The following is a 22,004-nucleotide window of genomic DNA, read 5'->3' as shown; positions in this document are numbered from 1 at the left end:
TCATGTGCACTTTTGGCTCTCTGTACTGTAAGGTGTTGTGTTTAATAAGTTGCGTCAGTTCACTAATGGTTTATCTTTAAATACCGTTATCAAATGGTGTTTTAGTGCGAGTGTGTGTTCCACTCATCCTAAAAGTGACTACTTATACTTTAATCCCTGAAGCTTATGAAGCCTGGCAGATGATTTATAAAACTGCAGCATGAGCTTTCTTTTATAATTCCTTAGTGTCGCTGGTAAAATGATTTTAAACATTCCAAAGTACTTGGGTGACATTAGTTGCTAAATATAATGTGCCAGTCTTGACTGAAAGTCTGAACTGTCTGAAAATTTAAAAACCATCTATATTCTGGTCGCCTACTTTGTTTTCTAAAGTTATGTGATTAGGTCACGACAGCTTCATAATGTACACTTGGTTTTATAGACAAATCTCTTATTACTTCCCCCATTGTGCCCCATCTGCCCGTGTCCTCTTCAGTTATTCTCATCTGCCTCGTGACATTTGAGGAATGGCCTCATAGGGCTGGTACCAATTTTAAACAGCAGGCCCTTTAATCATATACTATGCTGTAAATGTGTGGAGCACGTATGAAGGCTTCAGAGGCAAGCGTCCAGTAGTTCCATATGTTGACTGTAGTCTCGCTGTGACCGAGATCATCTGCTCTGTTCACACTCTGTCTGAAATATGTTTTAGCATTAAGGTCATAAACTGAGGAGGGACCTAAACTACCGTATGTTTCTGTGTAATGCGGGAACACTTGAGGGACTTTTTGAAACACCTTGGAAAGTAATAAACTCCCAGCATTCGCTGGTTGAGAGAATGATTGTTGGATTTTTTGTACATAGGCCAAAAGTTTGGAATAATTACAATTTTTTTAATATGCCCACCAAGGCTGCATTTATTTCATAATAAATACCGTAAAAGAAGTAATATTATTACGATTTAAAAAACTGCTTTCTATTTTAATATAGTTAAAAATGCAATTTATTCCTGTGATGCAAAGCTGAATTTTTAGGAACCATTACTGAAGTCTTCAGTATCACACAATTAGAAACTATTCCTATGTGCTTTGGTGCTCAGTAAACATTTTTGATTATTATCAGTGTTGAAAATAAGTTAATATTTTTTATTAAGCTGCTTAATATTTTTGTGGAAATCATGATACACTACCATTTAAAATTTTGTCGGTGAAAATTATACACAAACAAATAAATAAATAAATACTTATATTCAGCAAAAATGCATTATATTGACTGAAAGTGACATTTGTAATATTACAAATGATTTCTATTTCGAATAAATGCTGTTATTTTTAACTGTTCATCCAAAAATCCTGAAAAAAATATTGGTTTCCACAAAAATATTAAGCTTTCAGCAACTTAGCATGATGTTTTTGTCATTTTCAGATATAAAAACAAAAACAAAAAAACAGCCTTTTTAAATTGTAATAATATTCCCCAATATTGCTGTTTTTACAGCGTTTAGGATCAAATAAATGCACCCTTGGTGAACGTAACAGACCTCTTTTAAAACATTTTCAAATATTAATTATTCATAATTTTTAACCAGTAATTTTTCAAAACTTTTTTTTTATACAAATGACACCTTAGCGTCATCCATTATCAATATCTAGCTTTACTAGACTGAACATATTGATTAATTTGATTTAGAACTTACATTTTGCTCCAATTATTATTCTTTAAAATGATACATTGTTTCTTGTTTGTTTAATTTCTTTTTTTGTTGTTGTTTGGTTTGGGGTTTTTTTTTGTTGTTTGTTTGTTAATTTCTTTTTTGTTGTTGTTTGGTTTGATTTGTTTTTTGTTGTTTGTTTGTTTGTTTCATTTGTTTTTTGTTGGTGTTGTTGTTGTTTAGATTTCAAGTTTTGTTTTGTTATTGTTTGATTAATTTATTTTCTGTTTTGTTTTGATGTAATGTTTTGTTTTATTGTGGTTTGTTTATGTTATTTTTTATGTAAATGAATTAGTTTTGTTTGTTTCATTTGTTTAGTTTTTTGTTGTTTAGATTTCATTGAAGTTTTGTTTTGTTTTTGTGTGATTAATTTGTTTAAAACAATACACAGTACAATTGAATAATAAATACATTTATGTTATAATATTGTATTTGCAGTGGCGTGAACTGACATTCTTCTGATATCTCTGAAATGGACTGTTAACGAAGTGTTAAAAGTGTTTGAAACTTGGGAATGTGACTTTGGGAAATTCTGGCAAAATAACACACCAAAGAATCCTCTCCCTACTGTGCTGTAACCCCGGTATGCACTGCAGCGAGTAATTGAGGGTCCTTGTAACCCAGGTCATGACTGCTCGTTCCCCTGTGTGTGGTATCCCCTCTGCTTGGGAGTTCACACAGAGGTTTGCAGAGTCACACGTGTTAACCAAACAGGGCTGTCCCTGGGGAGACAAAGCACATTTATAAGAGCCACCACAAAAAAAGAAGAACTGCGTTAGTTGTTTCTCATTATTGAGTTCTCAAAGCCCTGTCCCTCTCTAAACTCCTTCAGCGTTCTTTATTGACTGTTAAAAAAGTTATTTTGTTTAGTTTTGTTCATTTGTTTGGTGTTTTGTTTTGATCAATGTTTTTTAGTTTTATTTTTGTTGTTGTTGTGGTTTGTTCCCTTTCAGTCGGTCACTTGCAACGTCACATCTGTGTTTCCTCCTTCAGGGAGTGAGGGTTACAGAAGTAACTGAGATGTTTTATTGTTTTTTTTGTTGTTGTTTTTGTTATGTTTTTTATTTTAATTGTTTTGTTTGTTTAATTTTTTATTGCTGATTTCATTGTTGTTTGATTTATTTGTTTAATTATTTTTTTATTTAATTGAATTTGTTTTGTTTTTTATTTGTTTTTATTGTTCTTGTTTAAATTTAATTGAAGTTTTATTTTGGTTTGATTCATTTGTTTCAGTAATTTAGTGTTTTGTTTTGATTTAATTTCTTTGGTGGTATTTTTTGTTTGGTTTTGTTGTGGGGGTTTTTTTTTGTTATTTTTCGTTATGTTTTTTATGTAAATGAATTTGTTTTGTTTATTTCATTTGTTTTGTTGTTGTTTAGATTTCATTTAAGTTTTGTTTTGTTATTGTTTGATTCATTTTTTTTATTTATTTAGTGTTTTGTTTTGATGTAATTTTAAGTGTTTTGTTTTATTGTGGTTTGTTTATTTGTTGTTTTTGTTATTTTTATGTAAATTAATTAGTTTTGTTTGTTTCATTTGTTTTGTTTTTTGTTGTGATTTAGATTTTATTGAAGTTTTGTTTTGTTTTTGTTTGATTCATTTGTTTCATTTATTTAGTAGTTTATTTTTATTTCATTTTTTGTTTCATTTTTTGTCTTGTTGTGGTTTGTTTATTTGTTGTTTTTGTTGTTTTTATTTAATTTAAGTCGTTTTTTTCTTTCATTCGTTTTTTTTGTTGTTGTTATTTAGATTTAATTATTAAGTTTTGTTTTTGTTTGATTCATTTTTCATTTATTTATTGTTTTGTTTTGATTTCATTTTTTTGCTTCGTTTTTGTTTTGATTTTTTGTTTTTGTTGTTTTTTTATTGAATTGAATTTTTGTTTCATTCGTTTTGTTGTTATTTAGATTTAACTGAAGTTTTGTATTGTTGTTATTTTATTCATTTGTTTAACTTATTTAGTGTTTTGTTTTGATTTAATTTTGTTGTTTTATTTTAGTTTTGCTTTTGTTTTTTAGTAGTTTTTTTTTTTATTTAATTTGTTTTGTTTGTTTCACTTGTTTTTTGTTGTTGTTAATTAGATTTAATTAAAGTTTTGTTTTGTTTTTGCTTGATTCATTTGTTTCATTTATTTATTCTTTTGTTTTGTTTTGATTTAATTTTTTAGGTTTATTTTTTGTTTTGTTGTGTTTTTTGTTGTTTTTAAATAGTTTTTATTTAATTTAATTTATTTTGTTGCTTAGATTTAATTGAAGTTTTGTTTTGTTTGATTTATTCGTTTCATTTATTTAGTGTTTTGTTTTGATTTAATTTTTTAGTTTTATTTTTTGTTTTGTTATGGTTTGTTTATTTGTTGTTTTAGTTGTTTTTAATTTAAATAAATTAGTTTTGTTTGTTTTTTGTTTAGATTTAACTGAAGCTTTGTTTTGCTTTGTTTTATTTTGTTTTGTTTCAAAGCAAAGAGTGTAATGCAGAACCTGCATATACAAACACGCAGCAAAAATATTGTGATTTTATTTTTTTAACAATAATTCAATAATTCTTCCACAGAGCAAAGTGGTTATTCACTAACAATGGCTTTCAATGCAGCTCACCCAATCATAATCAAGGACCAAAGCTATCTTTTTTATGAAATACAAAGAAATTCATACATTCTTAGTGTGGCAGATATGTCCAAATACTTCAGAGACACTCTGTAATATACATGAAAATGCTGGTGGTCGACCAAAGTCATGTTGAACTTTATTATCATATCCTTAAGGTAATCCTCTGATTTGTGTGCCTTATTACCGTAGTGAATGTTCAAAGGGTGTGTTGTATGTTAAGTCTATGAGGCCTTTGATGGTCTTTTAAAACCTCTTTGAAACATTCAGTGAGGCAGAAGAGGCAAAAATCTGCTTGGTGATCACACATGTTCGTATATAGGGCTCTCCTACTTCAATCCTGTGAGGAGAGTTTTGTTTGGCTGATGATGAAGACTTTTCTTGGCTTTCTAAGGCATCCAGCAGAGATCCAAAGTCACTTTTGTCCCAACCTTAAAGACTTTGATAAATGTGCATGCTGCTGTTTTAATTGTAAAATGCATGTTTTGTTTAAAATAATTTCTAGTGACTCAAAGATCGATTACTGAAGTTAGTGAAAATGATGGTTTGCCAGTTTACTAGATTAGTAAAACCATAAACATATTTGCTCTTTTTCATTCAATTACTATGAACTTGTACTCTCAGGAGTATAGCACACAAGTAATATAGACCAACTTTTACATATAATTTGTATATGATTTTTATATATAGATATTCAGTATATAGATCTAATAATCTAGTTAACTAATGTTTTTTTTTTAGATAAAAGCATTTACTGCATGCATAAATGTAACTACATTATTTGAAACAAGAAAACTCCTCTTACCATTCTTTGTAATAACTTGAAAAATAACTTTGAGAAGAAAGTCAAATGAGTTTTGAATTAATTGAGGGTGTTCATATGATTATATTTTTGTATCAATTATTCCTTTATTTTTTTATGTTACATAACCAATTATGAGTCATGCGTTGAGACATTTTCAAAGAGCCAGGACAGTCCTGCACAGTCAAAGCAGTGAGTAATCCTGCGCTTGTTTACAATCCAGCATGTACGTTTCATTTTCTCCATTATAATTAAACCAAATTTACTTTTAGTCTGCAGCATCTGTCTTTGTAACACTAAGTATAGTTTACTGAATGAAATTGAGTTTTGTGCAATATATCCTGGCATTACAAACCCCTAATTATGTGTCATAAGCAATTCTGTTGTTCACTGCTACTTGAGAACATACATGTTGTGTAGTAATAATAATATAGTAAGCCAGTAATATTTCATAGTATGATCAGTAAAGGTGGGAGTGATATTTTGACCAAACTGGTCATTCGTATTGGCACCAACACACTCTCTGAGGTAACGTCTGACCAACAGTCAGACACTCCACATCCCCTGGTCAGTTTTTTTTTTTTTTTTTTAATGTTAAGGCCAAAAACGTACTCTATGCAAGTAGACAAACGCGGACATGAATGCTCAGCCAATACATTGCAAAAGCGCATCTCGTTCAAATATTACCATTAAAAATACGTATTAAAAGCTATTGTGTTCTGCGCGGTACAAAAGCACAAGTTACATTCAAATATCCACATCATTTAATCAAATGCTATCATGTAATGCTAAAAATGTCGCACATATGGTGATGAATTGCTGATTTCTGACAGAAATTATGCATGAACATATAATTAGAAGTGTTTGCATTCACATTCTTTTGTTTTACTGTTAAATCAATATATGTCTTAAAGGAGAACTCCACTTCCAGAACAAAAATTTACAGATGATGTACTCACCCCCTTGTCATCCAAGATGTTCATATCTTTTTTTCTTCAGCCGTAAAGAAATTATGTTTTTTGAGTTAAACATTTCAGGATTTTTCTCTACATAATGGACTGATATGGTGCCCTGATTTTGAACTTCCAAAATGTAGTTTAAATGTGGCTTCAAATGATCCCAAATGTGGTTGTAAATGATCCCAGCCGAGGAAGAAGGGTCTTATCTAGCGAAACGATCGGTTATTTTCATTAAAAAATACCATTTAAATACTTTTTAATCTCAAACGCTCGTCTTGTCTTGCTCTCCCTGAACTCTGTGTATTCTGGCTCAAGACAGTTCGGGTATGTCGAAAAACTCAGATCGTATTTTCTCCCTCTACTACAAAAATCATTTCAAAATCATCCTACATCGCTGCAGAAGTTCCGACCCAGTCTTTGCAAAGTGAACATGCAAAGCAGATCAAACACCCTTAACAAAAAAGGTAAAACAGCGATTTTGAAGTTGAGGGAGAACATGAGATGGGAGTTTTGACATACCCTAACTGTCATGAACCGGAAACAAAAACAGTTCAGGCAGAGTTAGACAAGACGAGCGTTTGACATTGGCTGGGATTGTTTACAACCGCATTTCGGGTCATTTGAAGCTGCATTTAAACCGCATTTTGGACGTTCAAAATCGGGGCACCATATCAGTCCATTACATGAAGAAGAATCCTGAAATGTTCCCCTCAAAATACAGAATTTCTTCATAACTGAAGAAAGAAAGACATGAACATCTTGGATGACAAGGGGTGAGTACATTATCTGTCAATTTTTGTAGTAAAAGTGGAGTTCTCCTTTAATGGTGTTGCTGTGTTTTGTTACAGTTTTAGATAAGAGTATGTTTTGCTATGGTAGCCTGTTTCCGCCACAATAAAAAAAGGTTATTGTGATGTTTCAGTGAAATGAAGTCAGAATTCCCGAAATTCTGACGATTTTTCTCGCAAAAACGAGTTTGTATCTCGCAATTCTGACTTTTTTGCAATTGTGACATTTTTTTCTCAGAATTGTGAGATATAATTGTGAGTTATAAATTATTATTTAATATTTTCACTAAATCAATCTTTTTGTCAACTTTTTTTCTTTCATTTAGGACTGGTTTTGTGTTTCTATTTGCATCTGATTAATCGTAGGCCTCATTTATCCGAAAGTAGGTACCTCATTTTTTGAGTGAAAAAAGCATTTTCACAATATGAGATTTAAAATGATAAAAATATGTGATGAGATAAAAAAATTTGCACTGTTTATCACACTAGTGTGCTTTAATGTTTAGTCAGGATTATAAAGGTAAAAATAAAAGCATTTTAAAGCAAACTGTCTGATTAAACATTAAAGCACACTAGTGTGATAAACAGTGCAACATTTTTTTATCTTATATTGTGAAAATTATGCATATAATTTTGTTTTTTTTTTCACTCAAAAAATTAGGTTCCTACTTTCAGATCAACGAGGCCTACGATTAATCGGATGCAAATAAAACCCAAAACCAGTCCTAAATGAAAGAAAACAAGTTAACAAAAAGAATTAATCCAATATTTGGTGATAATATAGCATAATGAGAGATTTATAAGCAATTGTTTGGAATCTGGTCATTTTTGCATAAATAATGCTTTAAAAGAATATACATAAGTGCAAACTGAATATAATGTTTTCAGAAATTATTGCAATTATATGAAAATGTATTTTTAAATTAAATGCGCTTTGCCATTTTGGCTCTCTTAAGTAGGACGTAAGTAAATCTTTATATGTAATTTCATGATTAACTTCTTTTGTCATATGAAATATGGTTAAATTATACTGTGGAATATACTGACAAACATTTATGGTAAACTAAATAAATTTTATAGAAACTTGTATGCCAGGTATTTAAATATATTTGTAATAATGAAGTTGCGATTAAAAAAATAGCATATTTAAAAATATAGTAACTGTAATTACATAAATTGAATAGCACTACAGTTAAAATTATAATCAAGTTTTTTAAAGCATGACAAAAAATTAATAAAACTGATTTAAAAAGTACTTTAAATTATAGTGTATTTAATAGTGTATTTAAACATGTTAATAAATATTCTCAAATGTCACAATGCAGCTTCTCAGGGAATTTTTACTAGACAACGATGCAAATTAAAAATAGTTAGATTTTTTTCTAACCTTTTTATAGCATACTTCAAACTAAGGCATCTGTGTAATGTATCAGTGTAAATATGAATGTTAAGATGTGCTGGCTAGTTTTATTGTGTCTGCGTTTGCTCAAAATTATATATACAAAGCAGACTTTCATAAAAGGCTCTGTTGCTGGTCAGTAGTTGAATAAACTCAGAAAGCATGTATTTTCTCTTTGAACTCCGAGACTTTGTAAAGTTTTTCAACTCTAGCCACAATGCCTTATGAAGTTTTCCCAACAGTTGTTGCTGTTCTCACATCACTATAACGAATATATGGAAATTCCATTATGCTTTGCAGGCAATTATTGCATCTTTACTGACCAAATTAAAGCCATGGTCTCAAAATAACAACAACAACCTGTTTTCCCATTAAAAGTGTGTCATGGCTCAGTGCCTTTTTATAATGAGAGCATAAAAACTGAATGAAAGGATGATTCTCATGCTAACAGAAGTGCAGAATATGAAATGCATGTGATTATTAGCTTTTCAGACACTCGTTTTTAAGGTGTGGGTGGTGTTTGGGCTGCATGAGCATGTGATGGAAAGCACTTTTTTTGTTGTTCCAAACTTGAGTGCTTTACTTTCCATGTGGAACACAAAGAAGGCATTTTGAAGAATGCTTTTGATCATACAATGAAAGTTAATGGGGTCCAAAACATCACTGTGCTTCACTGGCTTTCACTGTGAGTAAAAACAAACAAATGCCATACATACAGACATGAAGATGAACTCTTCATTTAGGCCTTGGCTGAAACTTGCTCAGGGATTTTTGGGGTAGTCGATTCTTCTTTAAGTTTTATTAAAGAGAAATCATGTTAGAGCAGTTCCTGGATGTCTGTGGTGAAATGAAGTCATACTTTTTTTTAAACCATGTGTCTCATTCTCCAGGAATGAACGTCCCGTCTCCGCCTGAGATGAAGCAGCTTTGGAAGATGCTTTTTCCGCTTCTTATCCTCCTTTACCTATTGGGAGCGGTCAAGTCTCAAGTAAATCCAGGTAGATATTTATCAGTTTTTTTTTTCACTGTATAAAAATGAGATTGAATGACATTTACATTTAGACATTTAGCTGATCATTTTATCCAAAGCAACTGCATTGTGCGGTTTAGTGGCTTACGCAACAACGGTAGCTCATGGATTTTAGAGTTTGTAGGAACTTGAGCCCAAATGTTTAATTACAAGTCTACAGTATGAACTGAACAGCTACAGTGTGGACATTGGTGACATAAATTTGCCGAAAAACTGTGTTTGAAAATTTATGAGACAAGTCACTATGGAAATCAGTTGTTGTGGTGTCACTAACAGCATGTGGTCACGATCTCCAGTTTTATTGTGCGTGCATTTAAGTTTTTCTAAAGGTCTGCATTGTTATTTTTTGACGAGCTTTGAAACTGGCAGCCTTGTTGTTGTGATCAATCTAAGTTTGAGGTCTGCATAGGGTCTGGAAGATGCCCAGATTCCATTCTGGTTCTCATGGCTTCTTCTCTTTTATCTGTGTCTTTCAACTTGAGCTTTTTCTCTCTAGCACGGGTGGTTTGTGGGGAGGAAAGTGTGATGTCAATGTGAGGTTCAATTATATTTTACAAGGAAACCAGAAGCCAGCTCATGGTGAGCAGCCGTACAGTAGAGACTAAAGCATAAGTCTGGAAAGCAGCTAATACCACCATGGCTAGAGGCAGTTTCTTCTGGGATCCCCCAGGATGAAAACCACACTGAGCTCTTGTACTATATTGGGCTGTGTTTCTTAAGAAGCAGATGAATTTGATTACCCAAGGTGACATTGCTTCCTTCAACTGATCATGCGTCAGCTCGCCCTGCCGTATTTGAATAACTTAAGACCTTAAGCTGACATTAAAGTTGAAAATGCATTGTTTGTAATATGACAGGGAATGCGTAATGTTCTTTAATAGTTTCTTTTATAACCGTATTGTGCTTTAATGAATCAGAGAGGAGGATACCAGTCCATCCAATTTTTTTTAATTGCCGCTTTGCTTGGTTGAACTACAAAGTAGTGTTTGGCTTGTTTCAAAGTAAACATGGAATATGTAAAATGCTTTGTTAAAAATCCCTCTGTGTGGTTTATGTGAAGGCAGGCTGAATTGTTTAAAAGTTTTTAGACGGCTTGTGGTACAAGCAAAAATAACAGAATTATACTCAGCTGTTCTGTTGCTGACTGAATGTTCTGGATTGTTACTTTCCGGTCAGAAAGTATCAGAGAGAAGTGGGTGAAGGGATCCTGCCAAGTATTTTTACCCCAAAAACAAAAGAAGGAAGAAATTATGTTTTGCATAAGAAAATTTAAGGCTGTTTTTATAGCCACTATGATTTTGATTTGTGCTATTATGTTCCTGACAATTAAGCAAGAAAAAAATTCTAATGTTATGTTAAAAACTGCATCATGTTTGAATGTTTGAAGTAAATTATATATTGGGTACTAATACATATAATATTTTTACATTTTTATTTTACATTTTACAATATTTACTTTTTTAAAAACACACGTTTTTGAGAAATGAGGTTCATTCATGATGAAGGTTCCTGTACACTGCATATGAAAAATACAGATTTAATAGGACATGGCGATAATAACTGCCATGAAATACATGCCATTTGTTATTATTAATGCTTAATTAATGGTAAAATAATATCAGAATTGAAAAATAACTTTAACGGTCCCAAAATAGCCTTTTTTTATTATTTTAACTAATTATGCATAATACGCATTATATGTTCTTGAGAAATTATAAGTTTCATAAGATTCATTCACTTCATTCTAAAAATACAGATTTATAATGACATGGTGGAAATAATAGTCTCAACAAGCTTGTATAATGTTAAAAAACTGCATAACATTTAAATAATTTAAGTACATTGTGTATTACGTATTTGTACATAATAGTAGAAGAATCATCGAGAATATTTTTACTTTTTTTTTTAAGTTTACAGTATTTAAAAATATTTAATTTTCTTCTTCTTTTTTAACCAGAATTCTTTTTTTGAGAATTTACACTTTTCCTTTGATTCATTCATGATGAAGGTTCCTGTACACTTCATATTGAAAATACAGATTTAATAGGATATGGTGATAATAATTATCATGAAATACCATTTATCTGTTAACGAGAATTTTTTACTTAATTAATATGAAAATGATGTCACAGTTAAAAAATAACTGAATGGTCCTAAAATAGGTTTATTTTATTATTATTTTAATTAATTATATTTTTTATTGTAGCATACATAACATGTTCTTGAGAAATTACAAATTTATACATTCATGCAGGGTTCATGTGCACTTCATTCTGAAAATACAAATTTACAATGACATCGTGGAAATAATTAATAATAAAACAGCATAATATTTAAATCCTTTAAGTAAATTATGTATTAAGTATGTATAGTAGAGGAATCATCATTAAGAATATTGTTACTTGTTTTTTACATTTTACAACATTTTAAAATATTTAAATTTTCTTCTTTTTTTTTAAACCACACACGTTATTGAGAAATTACACTTTTCATTAGGTTCACTCATGATGAAGGTTTCTGGACACTTCATATTAAAAAAAATACAGATTTAATAGGACATGGTGGAAATCTAGGTATTATGAAACACTTACCCTTCATATGTTAATGAGAATTTTGTGCTTAATTAATTTGAAAATAATGTCACAATTAAAAAATAGCTTTAATGGTCCTAAAATAGGTTTGTTTTTATTATTATGTTTATATTTATTATTATATTGTTTTTTATTATTATTTAATTAGGTTAATTAATTCATGAAGGGTTCATTTTGAAAATACAGATTTATAATGACAAGGTGGAAATAATTGTCTCAACAAGCTTATGTGATGTTAAAAACAGCTAAATATTTAAATGAGTAAATTATGTATTAAGTGGTGAGTATTCAATTCACTATTTAAATGTTAATGACAATTTTGTGCTCAATTTATATGAAAATAATGTCACAATTAAAAATAACTTTAACAATCCTAAAATATTTTTTATTATTTTAATTAATTATGTATTTTTTTTTATTTTAGCATACATAATATGAAGAGTTCATTTGCAAAAAAAAAAAAAAAAAAAAAAAAAAAAAAACATTTTTAACAATTTTCCAAAGCATGTTTTTTTTTCATTGTGCACTTCAATTAATCGCAATTAAACTGCAGATGATTAAAATAAAAAATACAGCTAACTAAAACAATAAAACACAATAAAAACATGATAACATAATTTTAAAAAACATGAGTCTGTTTTTGCACATAAACTCTTCATATGTTCTTGAGAAATTTCATTAGATTCATTAATTCACAAAGGGTTCCTGTGCACTTCATACTAAAAATATAGCTTTATAATGACGTGGAAATCAATGGTCTCAACAAGTTCAATATTCATTAACATCTGTGTGTTGCTTTTTTGTGTGTGCTTTTTTTCCTTTGCTTTGCCGTACTTTACAGTTTGGATCAATACGCTACAGCACTTTGCAACACTTCCTTAGCAATATATCATGGTGTCCCATAATTGCTGCTGAATATTATTACTTCTCATCACAGACAGTATTCAGAATTTTTTTTTTCACAGGCTGGTGGTTAGAAAGGAAAGAACACCATGCTAAAGGAGTGGTGAAATGTAACGGGATAGAGTCCATCACTCAAACCTCATTGAACTGCGTGTGAGCTCTGTGTGAGGATGTGACCTTGCTTTGAGTTTATTATTGAATGTAGCAGGAGCGCAAGCATGATTGTTTACAATGGATTCAACAATCAGACTGGAGTCTGTGGCTTGTACATACCAGACATTTTGACAACAGGAAAGTATATTGAAACAGCTTCTATTTCGTACTTTTTCCCTTTTTTTTTTTTGCTCCAGAGGCTCTGTGTGTTTCTCAGATATTTGTTTCTGCAGCTCATAAGTCACGGCAGCAGTCTTTCTCACGTTTACAGTTTGAGCGTTTTGGTATTCGACTAGTTGACCTTAGTGTTATTAGTGAGAGAAGATAATGATAGTGTTTCAGATAAACTGTATAAACGGTTGCTTTCCACGAAGGTGGTGAATTTCCGTTCTTTCCAGGAGAGAGATGCTGTAACCTCTTTAAATATCAGTTTTGCTCCTTCATATTTCCGCTGGAAAAAAAGCAGCATTTTTTTCCTACTTCTGGAAAAGTGTGTTGCCGAACTCAGTAGCTATGGGATCTCCTCTGCCAACTTTCCTCTGTTTAAAATTCCCAAAGACTGTAGTTATACCATCCTACTCGCTGCGTTTTTCCACTTTGAGTAATAGACTCTTACTTTTTTCTACTGTAAAAAAGAAAGAAAAGAAAAAATGCAAGTGCCCTCTTCTAGCAGTTTACATGTGATTAAAAGTGTGTGTATGTTAGTATACATGTGTGTGTGCATAGTTTTGGACCCTGCAGTTAGATAGCAAACATGGTGGAACAAACGTGCCATTCACGAGGATTAAAGATGGAAAAAACTGGTTGGCAGGAGGGGGAAATAAGCGCCACTCGGACCAATGAATTACTGCACAAGACCAGAGTGGCCCATAAGAGAAAGAGAGAGAGGAAAGACCAAAAGCCACAGTTTCTTCACACAACATGAGTATTTTTCCACCTTTCTAAAGTGAGGGATATTTTTAGACTCAGTAACTGAATGTTTACTCGATCTGATAGTGAGTGGTGTAACCAGTCACTCTTAGAGAGCAGAAAAACAGAGTAAATACACATCTCTTACGGGCTGCATTTCAGATCAGAGCCTGTAAATTTGCTCAAGCACTGGCTCTTTAGTTTCATTTTATTCAACTATTAATTAGTATTTATCACAAAGTCAGTTGATTTTATCATCGAGTGTATGTTCATATTCACATGTTATGTGTTATTTTTATAAAGACAACATCAAATATCAGACAGCTTTTTTTTATTGTGGCTTTGTGAGACCGTTTGTCAAAACACATAGTTGGCCCAGTGTCTGCAGCCGAATAGTACTGGATGTGTGCAAGACATTTCTATGTGACGCTCTCGTGTCAATTGTCTAACACTGCTTTGCCTGCGTTCACAAAGCTATGAAAACTCTGCTCTGATTTACAAAAGCACATGCATTTTCTCACTTTGTGGCTGAATATTACTATTTAATAGTACTTTGAAAATGATCATTTCTATTGTACATTATACAGATAAGGTCAAAAGTTTACATACACCTTGCAGAATCTGCAAAATGTTAATTAATTACCAAAGTAAGAGGGATCATACAAAATACATGTTATATTTTATTTAGTACAGACCTGAATAAAATATTTCACATAAAAGATGTTTACATATAGTCCACAAGAGAAAATAATAGTTGAATTTCGTACTCATATGCAACTATTACAAAAGTTTCAAACGCTCACTGATGTTGCAAGAGGAAAAATGATGCATTAAAGGGTTACTCCACGCTAAGATGAAAATTTTGTCATTAATCACTATGTCGTTCCAATCCCGTAAAAGCTTTGTTCGTCTTTGGAACACAATTTAAGATATTTTGGATGAACACCGGGAGGTTTGTGACTGTCCCATTGACTGCCAGGTAAATACCACTGTCAAGACCCAGAAAAGTATGAAAGACATCATCAAAATAGTCCATCTGCCATTAGTGGTTCAATCTGAATTTTATGAAGCGACGAGAATACTTTTGGACAATTCGTCTCCTTCGCATCAGCGTAGCGGCATTTTGGACTGTATCCGCTGGACGCAAACTGTATACGCCAGATACACTGTTTTCATTCAAATCAAAGTGTAAATATACGTAGAAAACGTATCCGTGTAGTGTGACTGACACAGAACAGCGTACGCAGTTTGCGTCCAGTGGATATTCTCCAAAATGGCGCTACATTGCCGCAGAGGAGACGAATTGTTGAATAATTTTTTTTTTCTTTGTGTACAAAAAGTATTCTCGTCGCTTCATAAAATTCTGATTGAACCACTGATGGCAGATGGACTATTTTGACAATGTCTGTCAGGTCTTGACAGTGGTAGTCACCTGGCAGTCAATGGGACAGTCACAAACCTCCCGGTTTTCATCCAAAATACCGTAAATTGCGTACCTTAAAAGCTTTTATAGGTTTTACGGGAACTACATGGGGGTAAGTGATTAATGACAAAATTAATGACAGAATTAAGTGTGTACATTTTTTAAATTTTTCCTAAATATCATATTTTTTCATTTAGTACTGCCCTTCATAAGCTACAGAAGATGTTTCCCAAAAGACAAAATAAGTTAAATTTAACCTGATTTTCAAATTCAAAAAGTTTTCACCCCCCAGCTCTTAATGCATCACGTTTCCTTCCAAAACATCAGTGAGCGTTTGAACCTTCTGTAATAGTTGCATGTGAGTCCCTCAGTTGTCCTCAGTGTGAAAAGATGGATGTCAAAATCACACAGTCATTGTTTAAGATACAGTACAACTCTAGTTAAAAATAATCAAGTGTTGCTGTTTCTAATTAGGAGACCTATCAGCAGAATGTGATTGTGCTCAAAGTTTCAGCTCAAAATACCTCACAAATCATTTATTATATCATTTTGAAAATGCCTATTTTGAGTGGAAGCAAAAACATGCTGTTTTCATGCATGTGTCTTTAAATCCAAATGTGCTGCTGATCTCAGCCCCCTTTTCCAGAATAGGGCTGTGCCTTTACAGCTCAGATACTCTCAAAAAACATCTGTTTGGTTTTGATTATCATGTCTATTGCGTTGAAATCATGTTTTAAGGCCATTAGTTTCAGCTTCTGATTTTCGATTATACGCACACATCCAAAGCACGCACACAAAAAGTGTCTGTCACGCCACATGTGAGTACTAAACTAAGCTCTTTTTCATGTCTTATTGCGCTTAAACTGTCAAATACACACAAGTTTGTTAAAAACGCACATAAGTTACAAAAAGTCAGTTATGTCTGTGAAGGTAAACAGCTGAGAAAGAAATTGCATGTTTATATTAGATCTGTGTGGCAGCAGCGTAAAATACAGTAAATAAATCAATAAATTCCCTGCTCTCTTGTCTCTGAGGCTGGGACTCTGTCACTTGCGAAAACGAAATGGCGGCGCTGTGGGTGGAAATGTGCAGATTAAGGAGTGGTACTATAATAATAAGGTCACCTTTCTACATTACTGGGGGAGCGAAATCTGAGCGGCTTGTTTTTACACATGCTTTCAGAGTAAGGCTTACCAAAACAAAAGTTAGTGAGTTGTCTTTTTCCACTTTTTCTGGGTTGGTAGATACATCTGGGACCCGATTATAGCCCTTAAACATGGAAAAGGTCAGATTTTCATGATATGTCACCTTTAAACGTAATATATTTACTTATATTACTTACGTATGATATACATTTAAAATAAACATTTTAATACATGAAAAGTGCCATTTTTTGTGCCATTTTAACATTTAATATAAGCATAAAATTGCATTCTTTTATATTACCTGAAAATTCATATGAATATATTGTGAGTATCCAATATGTATCGCCCTGTATAGCTTTTATAAATATGTGTCTATATTTAAGCATGAGTACATATGTGTGTTAAGGAAACAGCCGGAGAGAGAGAGTGAGTGATGGGGGAGGAGGATGCCGTTCTGTTACATCTGGAAGAGCTTTTTGTTGGGGGATTCAGCTCGTTTTGGATTATATCAGCTTGTCATTGCCAAAACCAAGCCTCTGAGGTTTCCCCCATCTTGACTTTTAAGCAAACATTTGGAGGAGAGACAGAAAAAAAAATGAAAAGAGAGACAAAAAGTCCTTCACCACTATCCTTGCTATTGCTGGCAGGATCACAAAGGCTATTTTGTTGAAATGAAGGGGCCACTTGGAATAGGAGTGTCCTTGTACACTTTTTTTTTTTTTTTTTTACATATCCGGATCTTCACACTGACTCAGAGAAAAAGAGATATTACAAGAGATTAGGAAAGTTTATATAAATAACCTCTTTTGCTCTGACAGTATTATGTGATATTGCAGTCAAAATATAAAATAATGTTTCTAAAATTTCAATCAAGTGGATAAATTGTACCATTCATCAGCGGGTGGTATGATGGTCTAAAGCTCTACATTCTTATGTTTACACAAGAGTTCTTCAAGACCTACCCCCTCTCACAGGCCAAATCTGACTATAAATCAGTCAGTTTTTAAATGTTTAAAAAGTCTACTAAATTTATTCCTGCCTACCTTCTGACTTAAAATCTTAAAATGTGGTTTTTCAACCAACCAGCCACTGTTTCCAAGTACTGTAGATTCAAAATATTTCATTCAATAAGTAAAATGTGAAATACAGTAATAAAAACCAAGCAGACATGTTTTATATGCAGTTTTTTGTGTAATTAACAAAAAGAATATTTATGAATATTTATCCTTTTAATAATCTGTAAAGATGAAATATAAAAAGGAAAATCTATCTCATATAAAATGATCTAATACTATAGCCAAACATTTTGCATTTTTGTGTTGTGTATTTCTTGCATTGAGTTGTATGGAAGCCTGTTTCCACCACTGAATACAATTTTTTAAAAAAGCTAATTTTGACTTTTTAGCTTAGAATTCTGACTTTTTTTTGCGTTTACATTTACATTTCATACATCTGATCTGATTTTTTTACATCTTGCAATTCTGACTTTTTTTCACAGAATTGTGAAATATAAACTCGCAATTGTGAATTATAACGTCAGAAATGTGAGATAATCTGACTTTTTTCTTAGAATTGTGAGTTTATGTCTCACAGTTCTGACTTTATAACATGCAATTGCAAGTCAGAATTGTGAGATATAAACTATTCTGAGAACATATCAGTCTTTTTTCCCCTCAAAACTGGACTTTATTTCACAGTTCTGAGGGGGAAAAAGTCAGAATTGCATTTGAAAAGTCAGAATTGCAAGTTATGAACTCTAGTGCAGGAAAAAAATGCAAATTGTGAGAAACAAACTTTCATTTGCGAGAAAAACGCCAGAATTGCACATTTTTATCTTGGTTCGGATTTTTTTTCTCGCAGTTAATACTACAGATGCTACAGTTTTTACAGATATTACTGATTTTGATAATGAACATAAATCTACATCTGCATCTTAACTCAAGCTACTATTAAATGTGTATTTTTAAGAGACAAAAAAATTAACTGTCTGGTTTTTACAACTTTCACATTGTAGCAAAAATCTCCCTTTAAACTTAAAAGAAATAAAAATTTGACATTTATCGTGATAATTATCGATATCGACTGATATGAAAAAAATGATCATGATACTTTTTTGGCTATATCGCCCAGCCCTACTTAACAGTCAAATTCACTACCAAAAACACAACCTTTTTTTTTTTTTTTTTTTTTTTTTTTTTTTTTTTTTTTTTTTTTACAGGTGTGTGTCGGTCGCCGTTAGGAATGTCTAGAGGCCAGATCTTAGATGAAGATATTTCAGCTTCCAGTCAGTGGTCTGAGTCCACAGCTGCAAAATACGGCAGGTATGAGTGTGCACGCACACACACACACACACACACACAGTGAGTATTTTCCATGAGCTGTAGTGCAGGTTATCTTGGTGGGATCAAACCACATCTGGGGAAATATGGGTGGCCTCACTGTAATGATGTAATTATGCTTCCTCCATATATTACATCTGCATTTTCACTGATTTTAAATGTTCCCAACACATTTCCCTTCACCAAAATGAATCATTTTAGACTAATTTATAGACCTTAGTGAGGGTAGTGCCATATTTAATTTCTGACAGGGATGAAAACGAGGCTTTGAGAGTTAGAAGTGCAGTGTTTTCAAGGGGTTGTAAAGATGTTTAACAACATACACTATTAAAAATAAAGGTTCTTTATTGCAGCAGTGGTTCTATGAAGAACCTTGAAAGTTTATGGAACCTTAAAAAGGTTCTTTAGATTTTTAAAATGTTCATCAAAATGGTTCTTTTTAGAACTGTTCACTTAAAGGTTCTTTGAGGAACCAAAAAAAGTTCTTCTATATCATCACTGCAAAAACAACCTTTTGGAACCTTTATTTGTAAGAGTGTACCAGTTGTCCAGCTAATGAAATGTTTGTCCCAAAAAAACAAAAACTCCATTAAACAGTTATAAGTTGTAAAATAACAGCCTGCAGTCTATCCTTACTAAGGTCTGTGGTGCAGTCCAGAGGCCAAAGATGTTTACGTGTTTTATTCTACTTTTTTTGTGTGTGTGTGTTTTAGGCTGGAATGTGAGGAAGGAGATGGTGCGTGGTGTCCTGAGATAGCAGGAGAACCTGAGAATATGAATGAGTTCCTGCAGATAGACCTTCGTTCTCTGCACTTCATCACTCTGGTGGGCACTCAGGGACGTCACGCGGGGGGCATTGGGAATGAGTTTACCCAGACATACAAGATCAAATACAGCCGTGATGGCAGCCGCTGGATCTCCTGGCGCAACAGGCAGGGCAAAGAGGTACATGCTGCAACACTGGCCTCTGTGCTATCATAGAAAACCCAATTAAACATCTTGCTGCATGCATGTCATCTTATTCAATTGATTATATATTATGTTTAATTACATTTTTTAATCTAAGGAGACATTTGCATGAAGAATATAGAGATTGACTGATATTGCCTTTTTTGTCTGATTTAAGAATATTTTTATCTGAGTTAATAACTTTTTTTATTAATTCATGTAATCATTTATTACTAAAAATAATACTAATAATTGAAATGTTAATTAAATTATTGTTTTTTTGGCACAATAAAAGCATATTATATTATATTATATTATATTATATTATATTATATTATATTATATTATATTATATTATATTATAGATTTTCATAGAAATTAATACTTCTATTTAGCAAGAATGCATTCAATTAATCATAAGTGCCAGTAATATCTTCATGTTACAAAAGAATGTTAAATTATTTTAAATTAATACTGTTGTAAACTTTCTACTTGACAAAGAAAACTAAAAATCTTTTTTAATCCTTTTTTTACTAATACTATTTTAATATTATAGAAATATAATATAATATAATATTATATTATATTTTTAATATAATGTATTATATTATATTATATTATATTATAGCTTTTTATAGAAATTGATACTTTTATTTAGCAAAAATGCATTTAATTGATCATAAGTGACAGTAATTCTTTCATGTAACAAAAGATTGTTAAAATATTTTAAATAAATACTGTTTTTTTTAATAACAATGGCATTTTTCTTGAGCACCAAAGCAATATTAGAATTATTTCTGAAGAATTACAGGAATTAAATTTTTATTTAGAAAACAGTTATTATATTATATTATATTATATTATATTATATTATATTTTAGCTTTTAATAGAAATTCATACTTTTATTTAGAAAGAATGCATTCGATTTATAATATGTGACAGTAATATTTCATGTTACGAAAGATAGTTAAAATATTTTAAATAAATACTGTTCTTGTAAACTTTCTTTTTATCAAATAAATTTTGTTTAAAACATTTTTTTTACTAATACTATTTTCTTGAGCACCTAAGCAGCATATTAGAATTATTTCTGAAGAATTACAGGATTTACATTTTAATTTAGAAAAAAGTTGTTATTGTATTATATTATATTATATTATATTATAAATTTTAAAAATGTTTTTAAAAAGCATGAGAGCCTCTGTACACAGCGATGTCCAGAAAGAAAAGGTTGACTGGATCTGGTGTGCAGATCTGAACTAAATCAAACATTTCTGAGATTAATTGGAACACTAACTGTGCGCCAGGCCTCATCCTCTAACATCTGTGCCTGACCTCATTGACACTTTCGTGTCTGAATGAGAGCAAATCCCAGCAAAGCTTTTCCAAAAGAGTTCCAAAAGTGCAACTGTTAGAGAGAACCAACTTTCTATTAATGCACATGATTTTGAAATTAAATGTTAACTGTTCAAAAAGCACATGTGAGTTGTTTAGGTATCCACATATAATTTGCAATATCTCAATGTAATTTTTTTGTTGTTGTGGAGGTGATTGAGGGAAACAGGAATGCCTATGACATTGTGCTGAAGGACTTGGAGCCACCTATCATTGCGCGTTTCGTCCGCTTCATGCCCGTCATCGATCACTCAATGAATGTTTGTATGCGTGTGGAGCTGTACGGCTGTGAGTGGCTAGGTAAGTCTGACAGCTAATGAACTAAAATTGAGTTAAATGCTTTAAATAATTTTTGTTGTGTCAAAAGTTTCTTTGGTGTTCCACGGAAGAAAGAAATTCATACAGGTTCATTTTTGGATGAACTATCTTTTTATAGACTGTTTTCATTTCCATGTTAACATATTCTAATGAAACTAGAAGTTTAGGTTGTGCAACATGAGTCATCAGGGGTTTTTGGATTTTCCAAAAAAAAAAATAACTGTAAATTTCACAGATTCGGTATTCCTCAAAATGAATAAAAACAGTGAAATGCAACTCAGAATTTGACGCAACCCTGCAATAAATAAATGTTAAATAATCCCATTAACCAGTGTCTTTGCTGCTGACCTTCGATGATCCGATTCAGCCAAGATAAACTAACATTTGTTCCTTTTTTTATTGCTGAATATGGGATTATTTTTGTGCCAATAAGAATGAACGTAACTTTGTAAAACTGAACGTAACTTTCCAAGAAACGATCAAAAATATGCCACTGCAAAAGAAGAAAAACACAATGAAAATGAAAAAATGAACTCAGTCACACGAATTTAACATGCTCTTTAAATATGCTTCATTCTTTGTTAATGATTTTCAAAGAATCATTTTCG

At 31.7% G+C, this 22,004-nt stretch overlaps 1 protein-coding gene across 3 annotated transcripts in view; it reads left to right on the top strand.

Annotated features, from left to right (window-relative positions):
* ddr2a (discoidin domain receptor tyrosine kinase 2a) overlaps window positions 1-22,004 on the top strand; it is a 43,932-nt gene that overhangs the window by 6,692 nt on the left and 15,236 nt on the right. For all 3 annotated transcript variants that reach the window (XM_051113231.1, XM_051113232.1, XM_051113230.1), the window contains exons 2-5: window positions 9,132-9,239; window positions 18,614-18,716; window positions 19,448-19,679; window positions 21,231-21,378. In XM_051113231.1, coding sequence (XP_050969188.1) covers window positions 9,134-9,239; window positions 18,614-18,716; window positions 19,448-19,679; window positions 21,231-21,378 — 589 coding nt within the window. In that variant the 5' untranslated portion in view covers window positions 9,132-9,133. The remainder of the gene's footprint in view (window positions 1-9,131; window positions 9,240-18,613; window positions 18,717-19,447; window positions 19,680-21,230; window positions 21,379-22,004) is intronic.

The sequence above is a fragment of the Labeo rohita genome, chromosome 6, assembly GCF_022985175.1.
Source record: "Labeo rohita strain BAU-BD-2019 chromosome 6, IGBB_LRoh.1.0, whole genome shotgun sequence".
In the NCBI taxonomy this organism is placed as follows: Eukaryota; Metazoa; Chordata; class Actinopteri; order Cypriniformes; family Cyprinidae; genus Labeo; species Labeo rohita.
The sequence above is the reverse complement of the archived record's forward strand: the minus strand, read 5'-3'. Positions and strand labels throughout refer to the sequence as shown.